General features: G+C 36.7%; 1 protein-coding gene across 1 annotated transcript in view; it reads left to right on the forward strand.

Moving 5' to 3' along the window:
- NEK11 (NIMA related kinase 11) overlaps positions 1–21978 on the forward strand; it is a gene marked incomplete at its 3' end in the record, with an annotated part of 144309 nt that extends 122331 nt beyond the window's left edge. Inside the window, 2 exon segments of the mRNA XM_079922816.1 lie at positions 21691–21825; positions 21901–21978. Coding sequence (XP_079778942.1) covers positions 21691–21825; positions 21901–21978 — 213 coding nt within the window.
- Between the last annotated feature and the right edge of the window lie 372 nt (positions 21979–22350).

Raw genomic sequence — 22350 nt, forward strand, 5'->3', positions numbered from 1 at the left:
TCAACAGATGAATGGATAAAGAAGATGTGGTACATATATATGATGGAACATTACTCAGCCATGAAAAAGAATGAAATGATGCCATTTGCAGCAACATGGATGGACCTAGAGATTATCATACTAAGTAAAGTAAGTCAGAAAGAGATAGATAAATACCATTTGATATCACTTATATGTGGAATCTAAAAAAATGATACAAATGAACTTATTTACAAAACAGAAACAGACTCACAGACTTAGAAAACAAACTTCTGCTTACCAAAGTGGAAGGGTGCGGGGGGAGGGGTAAATTAGGAGGTTGGGATTAACGTATACACACTACTATATATAAAATAGATAATCAACAAGGACCTACTGTAGAGCACAGAGAACTCTACTCAATACTCTGTAATAACCTATATGGGAAAAGAATCTGAAAAATAATTGATATGTGCATATGTATAACTAAATCACTTTGCTGTACACCTGAAACTAACACAACATTGTAAATTAACTATACTCAATATAAAATAAAAATTTAAAAAGTAAAGGGGATTAGCTCAAGATGGCAGAGTGGAAGGACTTGAGCTCACCCCTTCTTAGGTAGACACCAAAATCACAACCAACTGCTGGACAGCCTCAATGAAAAAACACTGGAACCTACCAAAAAAGATACCCTACATCCAAAGGCAAGAAGAAGCCACAAGACAGTAGGAGGGTCGCAATCGTGATAAAATCAAATCCCACACCTGCTGGGTGGGTAACCCACAAACTGGAAAACAATTATACCACAAAAGTTCCAACACTTTTCAGGAGTGAAAGTCCTGAGCCCCACGTCAACCTTCCCAGCCTGGGGGTATGGCAATGGGAGGAGGAGCCCCCAGAGAATCTGGCTTTGAAAGCTGGGGGAAGCAGAAGCTCCATTCTTCTAGGGCACACACAAGGTTCCATGCACACCAGGACCCAGGGGATAAAAGCAGTGACCTCATAAGAGACTGGGTCAGACCTACCTGTTAGTATTTGAGGGTCTCCTGCAGAGGCAAGGAGGCAGCTGTGGCTCATGGCAGGAACAGACACTGGCAGCGGCAGGTATGGGGAGTACTCAGTACTTAGGTCTTCTGCCCATTTTTTTTGGCGTGAGCCCTCCCAGAGGCTGCCATTAGCCCCAGCCTATAACCTGTAGGCTACAGTCCTGGGATGCCTCAGGCCAGAAAACCAACAAGGCTGGAACACAGCCCCACCCATTAGCAGACAAGCCGGTAAAAGTCTTCCTGAGCACAGCCCTGCCCATCAGAGGGACAAGACTCAGCTTTACCCACCAGTGGGCAGGAACCAGTCCCTCCCATCAGGAAACTTGCACAAACCTCTTAGACAGCCTCATCCACTAGAAGTCAGACAGCAGAAGCAAGAAGAACTACAGTCCTGCAGCCTGCAGAATGGAAACCACAATCACAGAAAGTTAGACAAAATGATATGGCAGAGGAATATGTCTCAGATGAAGGAACAAGATAAAACTCCAGAAGAACAACTAAGTAATGTGGAGATAGGCAACCTACTGGAAAAAGAATTTAGAATAATGACTGTGAAGATGATCCCGAAGATCTCAGAAAAAGTATAGAGGCAAGGATTGAGAAGACACAAGAAATGTTTAACAAAGACCTAGAAGAACTAAAGAACAAACAAACAGAGATGAACAGTACAATAACTGAAATGAAAAATACACTAGAAGGAAGCAGTAGCAGAATAACTGAGGCATATGAACAAATAATTGACCTGGAAGAGAGAAGAGTGGAAATCACTGTCACAGAACAGAATAAAGAAAAAAGAATGAAAAGAAATAAAGGCAGTCTAAGAGATATCTGGGACAACATTGCATTATAGGGGTCCCAGAAGGAGAAGAGAGAGAGAAAGGACCTGAGAAAACATGTGAAGAGGTAATAGCTGAAAACTTCCCTAACATGGGAAAGGAAACAGTCACCCATATCCAGGAAGTGCAGAGAGTCCCAGGCAGGATAAACCCAAAGAAGATCATGCCAAGACACATAGTAATCAAATTGACAAAAATTAAAGACAGGGTTTCCCTGGTGGCACAGTGGTTAAGAATCCACCTGCCAATGCAGGGGACATGGGTTCAAGCCCTGGTCTGGGAAGATACCTGTGCTGCAGAGCAAATAAGCCCATGAGCCACAACTACTGAGCCTGTGCTCTACAGCCTGTGAGCCACAACTATTGAAGCCCGCATGCCTAGAGCCCATGCTCCGCAACGAGAGAAGCCACTGAAATGAGAAGCCCGCGCACCACAACAAAGAGTAGCCCCCACTTGCCGCAGGTAGCAAAAGCCTGTACATGGCAATGAAGACCCAGCACAGCCAAAAAAACAAAAATAAATAAATTAAAAATTATATAAAGGCAAAGAAAAAATATTAAAAGCAGCAAGGGAAAAACAACAAATAACATATAAGGGAACTCCCATAAGGCTATCAGCTGATTTTTCAGCAGAAACTCTGCAGGCTAGAAGGGAGTGGCATGTTATATTAAAAGTGATGAAAGGGAAGAACCTACAACCAAGAATACTCAACCCAGCAAGGCTCTCATTCAGAGTTGACAGAGAAATCAAAAACTTTACAGACAAGCAAAAGCTAAGAGAATTCAGTACCACCAGACCAGCTTTGCAACAAATGCTAAAAACATAAAATAAAGATGAATTGTCACAGGGGAAAAAAATAAAGCATATCACTACTGAACAAAAAAGAAGAATGAAAATAAAAACCTCCATTTGTAGGCAAGGTGCGGTGGAAAACATTTTACACTGGTTACCTCTAAACCCATACAGTGCTATATGGAAGACATGATTACTTCCGTTTGATTACTTTACTTTTTAACTGTTTATTCTGAAATAATTTTAGACATACAGAAAACTTGCAAAAAATAGTACAGTGAGTTTCTGTATCCCCTTCACTCAGCTCCCCTAAAGTTAACATCTTACTTAGCCAAAGTACAGTAATAAAAACCCGGAAAAGTAACAATACTGTTAACTAAATACTAATCTTATTCCAGTTTTACCAGTCCCCCCCTCCCCAAAGGTATTTATTGTTGTGTCTCCTTCAACTCCCTCAATCTGTGACAGCCCTCAGTTTATCAGCCTCTTTCCTGACCTTGGTACTTTTGATAAGTAATGGTCACTCACTTTGTAGCATATCTCTTACTGTGGGTTTGTCTGACGTTTTCTCAGTTAGATTGAGGTTGCACATTCTGGACAAGACTAACATAGAAGTGACATGTCCTCAGTGTATCACGTCAGGTAGAGTATGTGATGTTGATGTGTCACCCTTGATCACTTGGATGAGGTGGCGTCTTCCTTGCAGAAGGTGGTGTCTCCTGTAAACGTACCTTTTTTTTTTTCTTTTGTAATTGGCAAATTTCTTGTGGGAAATGGTTTGATAATATCACCTCTGTTTTAGATGAAGTGACTATGGTTCAGAGAGGTTAAATGATTCGCATGGAGTCAGCCAGTAATACCAAAACCAGAATTTGACATTAGTTTTACCTGATGCAGAAGCCTAGTTTCTTCCCACCACCTGTTTTGGGAATTTGTTCTCAGTGATGATGAACAAAATAACAGACGCAGCCCAGAGCCAGCTATTTTAATAAATCCTAGGCTAGCAGTTTTCAAAGTTTTTGATCTCAAGACACATTTACACTCTTAAAAATTATTCAGGACACCAAAGAGCTTTTGTTTATGTGGTTATACCTATGAGAATTTAAACAATAGCCATTTAAAAATAGCAATAATAAACCTGTTGCATGTTAACAAAAATAGTGTATTTATTCTTAAAATTATTTTTGCTTGATAAGTGATTATTTCTCCACATATAATTGAAATATACACCAATTTTGTACACCAAATTCCTGCTTGTATATTTACATTAATACGGGGCTTGATTCCCTCACTAAAAATCTGTTATGATTGTAGTGTCATGATATGTTTAAATATTTGGTAGGACCTACACTCCTTCGTTGCTTTTAGTTATTGATTTGTTTGTTTATTAGTGTTTATTCTATTTTTATCTTAATTATTTAAATTTTATTTTATTATGGGAAGAACAATTAACAGGAGATCTAGCGTCTTAACACAGTTTTCAGTGTACAGTATACTAATGTAGATCATAGATAGTGTCATACAACAAATCTCTAGAACTTATTCATCTTGCTGAACTAAAACTCTGGACGCATTTATTAGTAGCTCCCCATATCTTCCTGTCCCCAGCCTTTGGCAATCACCATTTCTTTCTTTGATTCTATGAATTTGAGTATTTTAGAAACCTCAAATAAGTGGAGTCAATGGTATTCATCCTTCTGTGACTGGCTTATTTCACCTAGCGTAATGTCCTCAAGGTTTATCCATGTTGTCACATATTATGAAAATTAACTATAATTTCCAAAAAGAATTATTGAGAAGGGCAACATTGGTTTACATTTTCATAATTTTTAAAAAGTAACTGGCTTAACAGAAGGCAGCTGGATTCTCATATCTGCTTTGCATTTAGACTATCGTGATATTACATGTCACATAGTGTCTGGAAAACTCCACTGTGTACACCTGAGCGGATGAGTGTGAAAAAGGAAAATAACGTCTTGGTATTGTTATGAAGTTAGCTTTGGAATCCCTTGAAAGGGTGTCAGGGACTCCCAGTGTCGCTGGACCACATTTGTGAGAATTGTTCCTCTGGGCATAAAGGGAGACACTGAAAGAGTGAGCATTAAATATTCCTGGATCTCATGAATAATTTCTCCATTTGTACTGCCCTGTTAAATAAATTTTTAATAAACTAGAAAAAAGACAATGAAGCAGCAGGGGCCCTTTTCATGAATAGGGTGCTCTAAGGTAAAAACCCTACTATATTTGAATTTCATGGGTGTGAAATCATTAAAAAGCAGAAGTAATGTTGCCAGTGTTATTGTAATGGTCATAAAAATCTGCAGTCTTACTGAGATGATGCACCTTTATGCTTTAATCGACATTATTTTATGTGCTAACTGGATGCAAGATCTTGAAACTGTCGGCGGGGCCTCCTGCAGGGTTAATTGTGCGCTGCAGCACACTCACATACTACATATTTCCTCCAAAGAGTCTGGGAGTTTCTAAACCAATCACCCAAACTCTGGGCTCCAGCATTTGCTCGGTGAGCAGTTTTTCATTACTGAGGAATCCCAAATACAATGCAAATTGTCTAATAAATTATTTTGTGTTACTCTTCAACTTTCTGGAAAAATTGTCCTTGGAGAGCTGTAGCATCAGCACATGCAATCAATGCTTTAGAACAGGTTGATTTCTAGCTCTCATTGTCATGGAGATAAAACCTTCAGATAGTGGGAGTTATGGTGACAGTGAAATGTGCTCTTTCTCTAGTGGCATGGGATTTTACAGCATGTCTTTTGTTGGATTTTTCTATGTCATCATTGGTAAAGTATACATATAGCTATCTCTGTTTTAGTTTATCTAGCTATATTCTTAAATGAATATATTCCTATTTTGTTTTATTTTCTCTCAGGAAGATATAAATTTATTTTTAGTTGAATGGCCTGTGAAAAATTAGGTGCATTTGCCAAAGGTACCTAATGTACTGATGGAATAAATACAATTTTAGTTTTCTAGTTGAATACACAGCAAAATCACTGTTGGGTCCAAATTTGTATTTCCATGTATGCACCTCAACCATTGACAAGATTTATTAGATCCTATAAGTTTCCTTGGGGCTTTTCAGTAGGAAAAGCCCTGTTAATTCATATCTAAGTCAGAAATGTATAACATTTTTTTCACTTTAACACTGATCATTTTCCCCTTCCCCATTGTTTAAAATAATCATTTTCATTTTATTGAGTGAAGCAATATAATACTCATGCTATTTGCATTTGTAAAACTTGTATAAATTGTCTTTTCTAGTTAAAGATTTTGGTAATAATTATCGTACAATTTTAAGTGTGAATTTTGCTTATGATTTAAATGTACCTTTACAACTGATTACATAGGAGAGACCACAATGATTTACAAAATACATTTTCCCTTTTTATTTCTCTAAGAAAATTTCATCCTACCTAGGACCATTCAATTGGATGCACCCTCTCAACTTTGTTTTTATGTGATAAACACAAGGAATAGAATATATGGATTGATTTCTGCCCTGATTTCTGGCACAGAGCTCCTAAAACCCTTGTAATTTCCTAAGTGAAAGAGCACTAGGAGCATCTTTTGTTCTAATATTTGTTCTTTGACTCTAGTTCTTGACACAGAGCTTCTAAATCCCTTGGAATTTCTTGGCAGATAGGAATGTCTTTTGTTCTAATTATGTGACTCTTGGTGGTCTCCTGCATGGGGGCTGATCACAAGAAAGACCAAGCCATGATTAGTAGCTTAGAACTTTCAGCCCCACCCTTCATTGTCCAGAGGGGGAAAGGGGGCTGGAAGTAGAGTTATTCCCCCCTCCGCTGAAAGTCCCAAAAGTATGGGGTTCAGAGAGCTTCTGAGTTGGTGAACACACAGAGGTTCTTGGAGAGTGGGGTTCCCAGAGAGGGCATGGAAGCTCCATGTCCCTTCCTATGAGACTGCCCTACAATCTCTTCCATCTGGATGTTCATCTCTGTCATTTTTCATATCCTTTTACAGTAAACTGGTAAATGTAAGTAAGTGTTTCCCTGCATGCGTAAAGTGTGCTTAGTAAACATTTTCTTAATGAATGAATGGAAACACATGTTTCATATGGTGACTATTATGTGTGGTAATATATTGAAGGCCCTTTGTAAGTTGAAATTATGTGAATTTAGTATATGAAAATGGCATTGCTTTATTTAGTGAAGAAAAATATATTTAAATAAGTGGTCTTGAAACAATTGCATGTTTGATAACAAAATTAGATTCCTGCCTTATACAACACAAAAATAAATTATAATGGATTAAAATTTTAAAAGTATAAAACATTAATCAAAGAAGAAAATATTGGAGAATAATTTCATAATATTAGAGTAAGAAATTTCTGATAATTATGAAATAAACCCAGAAAGCATAAAAGACATACAGATTTGCCTATATAAAAACACAAAAACGTCTATATAGCAAAAGCCATAATAAACAAAATTAAAAGACAAATGAGAAATAAATTAAGAAATATTTATAATTCTTATAAAATTTACAATCTATAGTATATAAAATATACATGATATCTATCTATATTTTAATTCATAAATCACTAAGAAAAGGAAAAATAACCCAGTAGAAAAATGAGCAAGGTAGGAGCACCTAAATATATAAAAAAAATACTAACAGACAAAAAGGGAGTAATTGACAGGAATACAATAATAGTAGGAGACTTTCACACTGCACTGACATCAATGGACAGATATTCCAGACAGAAAATCAATAAGGTAACAGAGATCCTAAATGACACATTAAAACAGTTGGACTTAATATCTATAGGACACCATGTCCAAAAAACCAGAATACACGTTCTTTTCAAGCATGCATGGAACATTCTCTAGGATAGACCACATATTAGGACACAAAACAATCCTCAGCAAATTTAAGAGGATACAAATTATTTCAAGCATCTTTTCTGACCATAACAGTATGAAACTAGAAATCAACCACAGAAAGAAAAACGGGAAATAAAAGATCACATGGAGACTAAATAACATGTTACTGAAAAACCAATGGGTCAACAGTGAAATCAAAGAGGAAAGCAGAAAATACTCAGAGACAAATGACAAAGAAAACACAACCTTACAAAATCTATGGAATGCAGCAAAAGCGGTTCTAAGAGGGAAGTTCATAGCAAGACAGGCCCTCCTCAAGAAACAAGAAAAGATCCTCAAATAAACAACCTAACCTACTAGCTAAAAGAATTAGAAAAAGAAGAACAAAGTCAGCAGAAGGAAGGAAATAATAAATATCAAAGAGAAAATAAATAAAATAGAGATAAAAAATAGAAAGGATCAATAAAACCAAGAGCTGGTTTTTGAAAGGATAAACAAAATCAACAAATCTCTAGCCAGGTGCACCAAGAAGAAAAGACAAATAAACAAAATCAGAAATGAAAGAAGAGAAATAACAACTGATACCACAGAAATTTTAAAAATCATAAGAAAATACTCTGAACAGTTATATGCCAACAAATTGGACAATCTAGAAGGAATGGACAAGTTTCAAGAAACATACAGCCCACCAAAATTGAGTCAAGAAGAAAAAGATCATTTGAATAGACCTATCACTAGAAGTAAAATAGAAACTGTAATAATAATAATAATAAAACTCCCTGCAAGGGAGTTCACTGGTGGCCTAGTAGTTAGGATTCTGAGCTTTCACTACCATGACCCAGGTTCAGTCCCTGGTCAGGGAACTGAGAACCCATCCCGCAAGTAATGTGGCACTGCTGACAAAAAACGAAGCAAAACCCAACTCCCTGCAAAAAAAGTCCAGGACTGGATGGCTTCACTGGGGAATTCTACCAAACATACAAAGAACTTATACCTATCCTTCCCAAACTATTGCAAAAGATTGAAGAGGAAGGAAACACTCCCAAAGTCATTCTATGAAGCCACTATCACCCTGATATCAAATCCAGACAAAGACATTACAAAAAAGAGAACATTACAGGCCAATATATTTGATGGATATAAATGTAAAATCCTCAGTAAAATATTAATAAAACAAATCCAACAATACATAAAAAGGATCATACACCACATCATGATCAAGTTGAATTCATTCCAGGATTGCAAGAATGGCTCAACAGATGCAAATCAATCAATGTGATACACCACATCAACAAAAGAAAAGACAGAAACCACATGATCATCTCAATAGATGCAGAAAAAGCATTTGATAAAATTCAACATCCATTCATGATAAAATCTCTTCACCAAACTGGGCATAGAGAGAACATATCTCAACATAATAAAGGCTATTTATGACAAACCCACAGCCAACATTATACTCAATGGTAAAAAGCTAAAAGCCCTCCCACCAAATTCTGGGACAAGACAAGGATGCCCGCTCTCACCACTTCTATTCAATGTAATACTGGGTATCCTAGTCACAGCAATCAGACAAGAAAAAGAAAAGTTATCTAAATCAGAAGGGAAGAGGTAAAATTGTCATTATATGCAGGTGACATGATCCTCTATATAGAAAACCCTAAAGACTCCACACAAAAACTATTAGAACTAATAAATGAATTCAGCAAGGTAGCAGGATACAAGATTAATATACAGAAATCTGTTACATTTCTTTACATTAACAATGAAAAATCAGAAATAGAAATTTAAAAAAATTCCCATTTAAAATTGTGTCAAAAAATAACTAGGAATAAACATAACCAAGGAGCTGAAAGAACGATACACTGAAAACTATAAAGTGTTGATAAAGGAAATTGAAAATGATGCAAAGAAATGGAAATATATCCCATGCTCTTGGACTGGAAGAATTAATATCGTTAAAATAGCCATACTACTCAAAGCAATCTGCAAATTTAATGCAATCCCTATCAAATTACCCATGACATTTTTCACAAAACTAGAATAAATAATCCTAAAATATATATGGAACCAGAAAAGACCCAGAATTATCAAAGCAATCCTGAGGAAAAAGAACAAAGCTGGAGGCATAACACTCCCAATTGTAGTATTGTCTAGAGAACAGTATGGAGGTTCCTTAAAAAACTAAAAAGAGCTACTGTATGATCCAGCAATCCCACTCCTAGGCATATATCCAGAAAAGACAAAAACTCTAACTTGAAACAATGCATGCACCCCAATTTTCATAGCAGCACTATTTATAATAGCTAAGACATGGAAACAACCCAAATGCCAATCAACAGATGACTGGTTTAAGAAGATGTGGTGTATATATACAATGGAATCTTAACCCAGCCATAAAAAAGAATGAAATATTGCCATTTGCAGCAACATGGATGGACCTAGAGAATATCATACTAATTGAAGTATGTCAGAGAAAGATAAATATTATATGATATCACTTATATGTGGAATCTAAAATATGATACAAATGAATCTATATACAAAACAGAAACAAACTCATAGACATAGAAAACAAACTTATGATTACCAAAGGGAACAGGAGGGGGTATAAATTAGGGATCTGGAATTAACAAACTGCTGTATATAAAATAGATAAGCAACAAGAATTTACTGTATAACAAAGGGAACAATATTTAGTATCTTGTAATAACCTATAATGGAAAATAATCTGAAAAAATATATATGTAATGTATAACTGAATCACTTTGCTGCACATCTGAAACTAACGCAATATTGTAAATCAACTATACTTCAATAAAAAAAGAAAAATGAGCAAGGGAAATTACCAATTTCATGAGGTCCTTCCACAAATGGCTAATAAGAGGGATTCCACCTCATTAACTATTAAATAAATAAAAATTAAAACAATAATGTCACTGTGAAACAGGCAAAGATTTACAAGACTGAGAATATACAGTGTTAGTAAAAGTGTGAGAAAAAAACAGGATTTTTAAAATACATTGTTAGTAACATAGCATAACAGTTCTGAAGAAATATTATATTTTATATATATATATATATATATTTTTTTTTGTGGTACACGGGCCTCTCACTGTTGTGTCCTCTCCCGTTGTGGAGCACAGGCTCTGGACGTGCAGGCTCAGTGGCCATGGCTCGCGGGCCTAGCCACTCCATGGCATGTGGGATTTTCTCGGACCAGGGCACGAAGCCATGTCCCCTGCATTGGCAGGCGGACTCTCAACCACTGCACCACCAGGGATGCCCTATATAGTATTTTTAAAGAATTAATATTTTTATTTAACAATTTAAAAATTATGTGCAAAGTAATATTCTAGATGTTTAGGATACAGTGGTTTAAAAAATGTAAGTCACAGAATGTAACATTCTAGAACAGAAGTTAGAAAATGAATTTTAAAACACAAATAAAAATAAAATATGAATATAAAACACAATGGAGTTCTGCTACTGATGATGCAGGATTGGTAGTACCAACAAGTGTTCACTAGACTAGACATATATATATATATATATATATATATATATATATATATATGATATACCCCAAAAGACTTAAGATACTGGAATTATCTGACATAGTCTATAAACTAATGATGCTTCCTATGTGTAAATAACCTTGAACATATTTGCAGGAAATAAGAAACTATAGAGGGGTGGGATAGGGAGGGTGGGAAGGAGGGAGATGCAAGAAGGAAGAGATACGGGAACATATGTATATGTACAACTGATTCACTTTGTTATAAAGCAGAAACTAACACACCATTGTAAAGCAATTATACTCCAAAAAATATGTAAAAAAATAATAATAATAAAAAAGAAACTATAAACACCATATAGCCTTTTGGTAAAGGAACCAAATAGAACTTATAAAAATGAAAACTACAGTACACTGAGATTAAGAACTCAATGAATGAGTTTGCAACTAAGGCAATTAGAGAAAGAAGAAGAAAAAGACCCCAAAGTTAGCAGAAGGAGAGAAATCATTAAGATCAGATCAGAAATCAATGAAAAAGAAATGAAGGAAATGATAGCAGAGATCAATAAAACTAAAAGCTGGTGCTTTGAGAAGATAAACAAAATTGACAAACCATTAGCCAGACTCATCAAGAAAAAAAGGGAGAAGACTGAAATCAATAGAATTAGAAATGAAAATGGAGAAGTAACAACTGACACTGCAGAAATACAAAAGTTCATGAGAGATTACTACAAGCAATTCTATACCAATAAAATGGACAGCCTGGAAGAAATGGACAAATTCTTGGAAATGCACAACCTGCCAAGACTGAACCAGGAAGAAATAGAAAATAAGAACAGACAAATCACAAGCACTGAACTTAAAACTGTGATTAAAAATCTTCCAACAAACAAAAGCCCAGGACAACATGACTTCACAGGCGAATTCCATCAAACATTTAGAGAAGAGCTAACACCTGTCCTCAAACTCTTCCAAAATATAGCAGAGGGAGGAACACTCCCAAACTCATTCTACGAGGCCACCATCACCCTGATACCAAAAGCAGACAAAGATATCACAAAGAAAGAAAACTACAGACCAGTATCACTGAAGAAAATAGATGCAAAAATCCTCAACAAAATACTAGCAAACAGAATCCAACAGCACATTAAAAGGATCATACACCATGATCAAGTTGGGTTTATTCCAGGAATTCAAGGATTCTTCAATATATGCAAATCAATCAACGTGATACACCATATTAACAAATTGAAGGAGAAAAACCATATGATCATCTCAAAAGATGCAGAGAAAGCTTTCAACAAAATTCAGCACCAATTTATGATAAAAACCCTGCAGAAAGTAGTCATAGAGGGTTATTTCCTCAAAATAATAAAGACCATATATGACAAACCTACAGCCAATATCATCTTCAATGGTGAAAAACTGAAAACATTTCCACTAAGATCAGGAGCAAGAGAAGGTTGCCCACTGTCACCACTCTTATTCAACATAGTTTTGGAAGTTTTAGCCACAGCAATCAGAGAAGAAAAAGAAGTAAAAGGAATCCAAATTGGTAAAGAAATAGTAAAGCTGTCACTGTTTGCAGATGACATGATACTATACATAGAGAATCCTAAAGATGCTACCAGAAAACTACGAGAACTAATCAATGAATATGGTAAAGTAGCAGGATACAAAATTAATGCACAGAAATCTCTGGCATACCTATACACTAATGATGAAGAATCTGAAAGTGAAATTAAGAAAACACTCCCATTTACCATTGCAATAAACAGAATAAAATATCTAGGAATAAATGTAACTAAGGAGACAAAAGACCTGTATGCAGAAAATTATAAGACAATGATGAAAGAAATTAAAGATGATACAAAGAGATGGAGAGATATACCATGTTCTTGGATTGGAAGAATCAACATTGTGAAAATGACTCTACTACCCAAAGCAATCTACAGATTCAATGCAATCCCTATCAAACTACCACTGGAAGTTTTCACAGAATTAGGACAAAAAATTTCACAATTTGTATGGAAACAAAAAAGACCCTGAATAGCCAAAACAATCTTGAGAATGAAAAATGGAGCTGGAGGAATCAGGCTCCCTGACTTCAGACTATACTACAAACCTACAGTAATCAAGGCAATATTGTAGTGGCACAAAAAGAAAAATATAGATCAATGGAATAAGGTAGAAAGCCCAGAGATAAACCCATGCACACATGATCACCTTATCTTTGATAAAGGAGGCAGGAATATACAGTGGAGAAAGGGCAGCCTCTTCAATAAATGGTGCTGGGAAAACTGGACAGGTACATGTAAAAGTATGAGATTAGAACAAACCCTAACACCATAGACAAAAATAAGCTCAAAATGGATTAAAGACCCAAATGTAAGGCCAGAAACTATCAAATTCTTAAAGGAAAACGTAGGCGGAACACTCTATAACATAAATCACAGCAAGATCCTTTTTGGCCCACCTCCTAGAGTAATGGAAATAAAAACAAAAATAAACAAATGGGACCTAATGAAACTTCAAAGCTTTTACATAGCAAGGGAAACCATAAAGAAGACCAAAAGACAACCCTCAGAATGGGAGAAAATATTTACAAATGAAGCAACTGACAAAGGATTAATCTCCAAAATTTACAAGCAGCACATGCAGCTCAATAACAAAAAAAACAAACAACCCAGTCCAAAAATGGACAGAAGACCTAAATAGACATTTCTCCAAAGAAGATATACAGATTGCCAACAAACACATGAAAGAATGCTCAACATCATTAATCATTAGAGAAATGCAACTCAAAACTACAATGAGATATCCTCTCACACCAGTCAGAATGGCCATCATCAAACAATCTAGAAACAATAAATGCTGGAGAGGGTGTGGAGAAAAGGGAACACTCTTGCTCTGCTTGTGGGAATGTAAATTGATACAGCCACTATGGAAAACAGTATGGAGGTTCCTTAAAAAACTACAAATAGAACTACCATACGACCCAGCAATCCCACTACTGGGCATATATCCTGAGAAAACCATAATTCAAAAAGAGTCATGTACCAAAATGTTTATTGAAGCTCTATTTACAATAGCCAGGATATGGAAGCAACATAAGTGTCCATCATCGGATGAATGGATAAAGAAGATGTGGCACATATATACAATGGAATATTACTCAGCCATAAAAATAAAAATTGAGTTATTTGTAGTGAGGTTGATGGACCTAGAGTCTGTCATACAGTGTGAAGTAAGTCAGCAAGAGAAAAAGAAACAGCATGTGCTAACACATACATATGGAATGTAAGGAAAAAAAGTGTCATGAAGCACCTAGCGGTAAGACGGGAATAAAGACACAGACCTACCAGAGAATGGACTTGCGGATATGGGGAGGGGGAAGGGTAAGCTGTGACAAAGTGAGAGAGTGACATGGGCATATATACACTTCCAAACGTAAAATAGATAGCTAGTGGGAAGCAGCTGTATGGCACAGGGAGATCAGCTCAGTGCTTTGTGACCGCCTGGAGGGGTGGGATAGGGAGGGTGGGAGGGAGGGAGATGCAAGAGGGAAGAGATATGGGAACATATGTATATGTATAACTGATTCACTTTGTTATAAAGCAGAAACTAACACACCTTTGTAACGCAATTATACTCCAATAAAGGTGTTAAATAAATAGTAGATTAGACACAGCTAAAGCAGAAATTAAAGAATAGAAAGAGAAGTTGGAGACCTTATAACATGGAGAGACAAAACATGGAAATTACAGAAGAAAGGGTGAAAGACATGGAGTATACAGTGAGATCTCAAATCATTTAATTGAAGTTTCAGAAAGAAATGTAAACAAAGATAATAGGTGAGAATTTTCCAGAATTCATGATAGAAATTATTCAATAGATTCAAGAGATCCACTAATGCCAAGTAGGAAAACAAAAAGAAATCTACAGCTTGATACATTATATTAAAATCTCAGACAACTAAAGGTTCAGATATTCAGAGTCCAGAGGGAAATAAAAAGGAATTATCTTCAAGGGAGTGACAGTTAACTAACTGCTGATTTAATAGCAATAAAGGAAAGCATAAGTCATTGGCATGTTCAGTGTACTGAAAGAAAATAACTTCCAACTTACAATTCCATACAGAGTAAATCAGGAAATGAAAACTCAAATCCACTCTGAGATACCACTACATACTGCTCAGATGGACAAAAATTTAAAGTTTGACAATACCAAGTGTTCTCAAGGATGTGAAACTGCAAGGACAAATAACACTTCCATTACTGGAGTGTCAATTGGTGCTTCTTCTTTGAAAAATAGCTCTGTGTCATCTAATAAAGATGAAAATGTGCACACTGTATGGCTCAGCAATTTCATTCCTGGGGCTCTTACTTGGATATCTATATACATTTGTACACTGGGACATTCACAAGAATGCTGTAATAGCCCCAAATTAGAAACAATGCAAATGTTTATTAATAGTATAACAAATAAAATTATAGTGTATTGTGTACAATAGGATCCTATACAACAATAAAAGTAAACGGACTTCAACTGTTTGGAACAACACACATAAATCTTGTAAACATAAAAGGAGCAAAACCCAAGAGAATCCCTGAACTATAATTCTTTTTTCATAACCATCAAAACCAGACACATCAGACTATATCATTTAAGAATTATGTAAAGTTTAGAAACTAAAGGAAATCAAGGAAGTGTTTACCATAAAAGTAAAAATATTTGGTTATTTCTAAGGTAAAGAGCAGTGTTATAACCAGGAAGGGATATGGAATATATGAATGTGAGTGGTATTTCGGGGGCACTGATTAATTCTAAATTTCTTGAGCTAGATAGTATTTTTTTTGACATCTAATTAAAACATTTATTTAAAAATTCAGTGTAGAAGTAGACACAATTCTTTCTTTTTTTAAAACATCTTTATTGGAGTACAATTGCTTTACAATGTTGTGTTAGTTTCTCCTGTATAACAAAGTGAATCAGCTGTACGTATACATATATCCCCATATCGCCTCCCTCTTGCATCTCCCTCCCACCCTACCTATCCCACCCCTCTAGGTGGTCACAAAGCATGGAGCTGATGCTATGTGGCTGCTTCCCACTAGCTATCTATTTTACATTTGGTAGTGTATATAGGTCAATGCCACTCTCTTACTTTGTGCCAGCTTACCCTTCCCCCTCCCTGTGTCCTGAAGTCCATACTCTATGTCTGCGTCTTTATTCCTGTCCTGCCCCTAGTTTCTTGAGAACGTTCTTTCTTTCTTTCTTTTTTTTTAGATTCCATATATATGTGTTAGAATACGTATTTGTTTTTCTCTTTCTGACTTACTTCACTCTGTATGACAGACCACCTCACTACAAATAACTCAATTTTGTTTCTTTTTATGGCTGAGTAATATTCCATTGTATATATGTGCCACATCTTCTTTATCCATTCATCTGTAGATGGACGCTTAGGTTGCTTCCATGTCTTGGCTATTGTAAGTAGTTCGGGAATGAAAACTGTGGTACATGTCTCTTTTTGAATTATGGTTTTCTCAGGGTATATGCCCAGTAGCGGGATTCCTGGGTTGTATGGTAGTTCTATGTTTAGTTTTTTAAGAAACCTCCATACTGTTCTCCATAGTGGCTGGCTCAATTTAGATTCCCACCAACAGTGCAGGAGGGTTCCCTTTTCTCCACGCCCTCTCCAGCATTTACTGTTTGTAGAGTTTTTGATGATGGACATTCATACTGGTGTGAGGTGATACCTCATTGTAGTTTTGATTTGCATTTCTCTAATGATTAGTGATGTTGAGCATTCTTTCATGTGTTTGTTGGCAATCTGTATATCTTCTTTGGAGAAATGTCTGTTTAGGTCTTCTGCCCATTTTTGGATTGGGTTGTTTGTTTTTTTGATATTGAGCTACATGAGCTGCTTGTAAATTTTGGAGACTAATCCTTTGTCAGTTGATTCGTTTGCAATATTATCTCCCATTTTGAGTGTTGTCCTTTCATCCTGTTTATGCTTTCCTTTGCTGTGCAAAGACTTTTAAGTTTCATTAGGTCCCACTTGATTATTTTTGTTTTTATTTCCATTTCTCTAGGAGGTGGGTCAAAAGGATCTTGCTGTGATTTATGTTATAGAGTGTTCTGCCTATGTTTTTCTCTAAGAGTTTTATAGTGTCTGTCTTCACATTTAGGTCTTTAATCCATTTTGAGTTTATATTTGTGTATGGTGTTAGGCAGTGTCCTAATTTCATTCTTTTACAGGTAGCTGTCCAGTTTTCCCAGCATCAATTGTTGAATAGGCTGTCTTCTCTCCATTGTATATTCTTGCCTCCTTTAGCTAAGATAAGGTGACCATATGTACATGGGTTGATCTCTGGGCTTTCTAACCTGTTCCATTGGTCTATATTTCTGTTCTTGTGCCAGTATCATACTGTCTTGATTACCATAGCTGTGTAATATAGGCTGAAGTCAGAGAGCCTGTTCCTTCAGCTCCATTTTTCTTTCTCAAAATTGCATTGGCTATTTGTGGTCTTTTGTGTTTCCATACAAATTGTGCAATTTTTTGTTCTAATTCTGTGAAAAATGCCAGAAGTAGTTTGATAGGGATTGTATTGAATCTGTAGATTGCTTTGGATAGTATAGTAATTTTCACAATATTGATTCTTCCAATCCAAGAATGTGGTATACCTCTCCATGTGTATGTATCATCTTTAATTTCTTTCATCAGTGTCTTATAGTTTTCTGCATACAGATCTTTTGTCTCCTTATGTAGGTTTATACCTAAGCATTTTATTCTTTTTATTGCAATGGCAAATGGGAGTGTTTCCTTAATTTCACTTTCAGATTTTTCATCATTAGAGTATAGGAATGCAAGAGATGTCTGTGCATTAATTTTGTATCCTGCTGCTTTACCAAATTCATTGATTAGTTCTGTAATTTTATGGTAGCGTATTAGGATTCTCTATGTATAGTACCATGTCATCTGCAAAGAGTGACAGCTTTACCTCTTCTTTTCCAATTTGGATTCCTTTTATTTCTTTTTCTTCTCTGATTGCTGTGGCTAAACTTCCAAAACAATGTGAATAATAGTGGTGACAGTGGGCAACCTTGTCTTGTTCCTGATCTTAGTGGAAACGGTTTCAGTTTTTCACCATTGAGGACAGTGTTGGCTGTGGGTTTGTCATATATGGCCTTTATTATGTTTAGCTAAGGTCCCTCTATGCCTACTTTCTGCAGGATTTTTGTCATAAATGGGTGTTGAATTGTGTCAAAAGCTTTTCCTGCATCTATTGAGATGATCATATGGTTTTTATTCTTCAATTTGTTAATATGGTGTATCAGATTGATTGATTTGCATATATTGAAGAATCCTTGCATTCCTGGGATAAACCCCAGTTGGTCATGGTGAACGATCCTTTTAATGTGCTTTTGGATTCTGTTTTCTAGTATTTTGTTGAGGATTTTTGCATCTATGTTCATCAGTGATATTGGCCTGTAGTTTTCTTTCTTTGTGATATCTTTGTCTGCTTTTGGTATCAGGGTGATGGTGGCCTCGTAGAATGAGTTTGGGAGTGTTCCTCCCTCTGCTATATTTTGGAAGAGTTTGAGAAGGACAGGTGTTAGCTCTTCTCTAAATGTTTGATAGAATTCGCCTGTGAAGCCATGTGGTCCTGGGCTTTTTTTTGTTGGAAGATTATTATTATTTTTTTTTTGCAGTCCATGGGCCTCTCACTGTCGTGGCCTCTCCCGTTGCGGAGCAACAGGCTCCGGACGTGCAGGCTCAGTGGCCGTGGCTCATGGGCGCAGCCGCTCCGTGGCATGTGGGATCTTCCCGGACTGGGGCACGAACCCGTGTCCCCTGTATCGGCAGGCGGACTCTCAACCACTGCACCACCAGGGAAGACCTGTTGGAAGATTTTTAATCACAGTTTCAATTTCAGTGCTTATAATTGGTCTGTTCATATTTTCTATTTCTTCCTGGTTGAGTCTTGGCAGGTTGTGCATTTCCAAGAATTTGTCCATTTCTTCCTGGTTGTCCATTTTATTGGCACAGAGTTGCTTGTAGTAATCTCTAATGATACTTTGTATTTCCGCAGTGTCAGTTGTTACTTCTCCTTTTTCATTCCTAATTCTACTGATTTGAGTCTTCTCCCTTTTTATCTTGATCAGTCTGGCTAATGGTTTATCAACTTTGTTATCTTCTCAACAAATCAGCTTTTAATTTTATTGATCTTTGCTATTATTTCCTTCATTTCTTTTTTGTTTATTTCTGGTCTGATCTCTATGATTTCTTTCCTTCTGCTAACTTTGGGATATTTTTGTTCTTCTTTCTCTGATTGCTTTAGATGTGAGTTTAGTTTGTTTATTTGAGTTGTTTCTTGTTTCTTAAGGTAGCATTGTGTTGCTATAAACTTCCCTCTTAGAAGTGCTTTTACTGCATCCCAGAGGTTTTGGGTTGTCATGTTTTCATTGTCATTTGCTTATAGGTATTTTTTGATTTCCTCTTTGATTTCTTCAGTGATCTCTTGGTTATTAAGTAGTGTATTGTTTAGCCTCCATGTGTTTGTATTTTTTACAGATTTTTTCCTGTAATTGATATCTAGTCTCATAGCATTGTGGTCAGAAAAGATACTTGATACAATTTCAATTCTCTAAATTTACCTAGGCTTGATTTGTGACCCAAGGTATGATCTATCCTGGAGAATGTTCCATGAGCACTTGAAAAGAAAGTGTATTCTGTTGTTTTTGGATGGAATGTCCTATAAATATCAATTAAGTCCATCTTGCTTAATGTATCATTTAAAGCTTGTGTTTTCTTAATTATTTTCATTTTGGATGATCTGTCCATTGGTGAAAGTAGGGTGTTAGAGTCCCCTACTATGAATGTGTTACTGTCGATTTCCCCTTTTATGACTGTTAGTATTTGCCTTATGAATTGAGGTGCTCCTGTGTTGGCTCCATAAATATTTATAATTGTTATATCTTCTTGGATTGATCCCTTGATCATTATGTAGTGCCCTTCTTTGTCTCTTGTATAGTCTTTATTTAAAGTCTATTTTGTCTGATATGAGAATTGCCACTCCAGCTTTGTTTGGATTTCCGTTTGCAAGGAATATCTTTTTCCATCCCCTCATTTTCAGTGTGTATGTGTCCCTAGGTCTGAAGTGGGTCTCTTATAGACAGCATATATACAGGGCTTGTTTTTGTATCCATTCAGCCAGTCTGTGTTTTGGTTGGAGCATTTAATCCATTTACATTTAAGGTAATTATCGATATGTATGTTCCTATTACCATTTCTTAATTGGTCTGTGTTTGTTATTGTAGGTCTTTTCCTTCTCTTGTGTTTCCTGCCTAGAGAAGTTCCTTTACCATTTGTTTTAAACTGGTTTGGTGGTGCTGAGTTCTCTTAGATTTTGCTTGTCTGTAAGGGTTTTAATTTCTCCGGTGAATCTGAATGAGATCCTTGCTGGGTAGAGTAATCTTGGTTGTAGGTTTTTCCCTCTCATCACTTTAAATATGTCCTGCCACTCCCATCTGGCTTACAGAGTTTCTGCGGTAAGATCAGCTGTTAATCTTAATGGGATTCCCTTGTATGTTATTTGTTGCTTTTCCCTTGCTGCTTTTAATTTTTTTTTTTGTATTTAATTTTTGATAGTTTGTTTAATATGTGTCCTGGCATGTTTCTCCTTGGATTTATCCTGTGTGGGATTTTCTGTGCTTCCTGGACTTGATTAACTATTTCCTTTCTCATATTAGGGAAGTTTTCAACTATAATCTCTTCAAATATTTTCTCAGTCCCTTTCTTTTTCTCTTCTTCTTCTGGGACCCCTATAATTCAAATGTTGGTGTGTTTAATGTTGTCCCAGAGGTCTCTGAGACTGTCCTCAGTTCTTTTCATTCTTTTTTCTTTATTCTGCTCTGCAGTAGTTATTTCCACTATTTTATCTTCCAGGTCACTTATCCATTCTTCTGCCTCAGTTATTTTGCTACTGATCCCTTCTAAACAATTTTTAATTTCATTTATTGTGTTGTTCATCATTGTTTGTTTCATCTTTAGTTCTTCTACATCCTTGTTAAACATTTCTTGTATTTTCTCCATTCTATTTCCATGATTTTGGATCATCTTTACTATTATCACTCTGAATTCTTTTTCAGGTAGAGTGCCTATTTCCTCTTCAATTGTTTGGTCTGGTGGGTTTTTACCTTAGTCCTTCATCTGCTGTGTGTTTCTCTGTCTTTTCATTTTGCTTAACTTACTATGTTTGGGGTCTCATTTTTGCAGGCTACTGATTTGTAGTTCCCGTTGGTTTTGATGTCTTCCCCAAGTGGTTAAGGTTGGTTCAGTGGGTTGTGTAGTCTTCCTGATAGAGGGGACTGGTGCCTGTGTTCTGGCGGATGAGGCTGGTTCTTGTCTTTCTCGTGGGCTGGATTGCATCTGGTGGTGTGTTTTGGGGTGTCTGTGACCTTATTATGATTTTAGGCAGCCTCTCTGCTAATGGGCGGGGTTGTGTTCCTGTCTTGCTAGTTGTTTGGCATGGGGTATCCAGCACTGGAGCTTGCTGGTCATTGAGTGGAGCTGAGTCTTAGCATTGAGATGGAGATCTCTGGGAGAGATCTCGCAGATTGATGTAGACACCATTCTTGAGTTAGTTCTCCTCTCCCAGCCACAGCGCTCTCCTGGCCCTGCTCCAGGCATCATGAGCTTTAGCTCTGAAGACTACCTGTGCGCTGCCTCCTCCTATTGCAAGGTGTTCAGAGACAGCTTGCGCCTGTACTTGGGCCTCTCTGGGGCCTCCGGCGTGAGTACCTTCCACTCACAGTCACTGTCCTGCTGCAATGTGGCCTCCTCAGCTGCATGCTTCTCGGCCTCCTAGCTCTGCCTGGGCCTGGCCTACTGCCCGTCCCCGGCATTCGATGTGCTGGACCTGAGTCAGGTGGTGGTGCACATGTAAGAGTACAGGTTCTTCCACACTAACTAGAAGGAGCAATTGCAGGGCCTCAACAACCTCTCCGCCGTGCAGCAGCTGGAAACGCAGAACTGTGCACTCAAGGTCAAGCTGGCTGCGCTGTGGCAGCGCCAAGCCCAGCAGTCACGCCTCCGTCTAGATAGTAGTTTTATAAGTATTTGCTTTATGTTTATTCCTTATATTGCTTTCTTATTGTTTAGTTTGGGAGGAAGCATTTTATAGAGACTTGAATGAAATGAGAGAGCAAACCATCCACATGTCTGGGAGGATTCTCTCTTACAGGAATGCTCTTGACCCAGCATTTTCATGTGTAATAGTTTATCCTCTAGAAATACCCCTACAAGTTTGCAAAATTAT

This window comes from Stenella coeruleoalba (assembly GCF_951394435.1).
Source record: "Stenella coeruleoalba genome assembly, chromosome: 5".
Classification (NCBI taxonomy): Eukaryota; Metazoa; Chordata; class Mammalia; order Artiodactyla; family Delphinidae; genus Stenella; species Stenella coeruleoalba.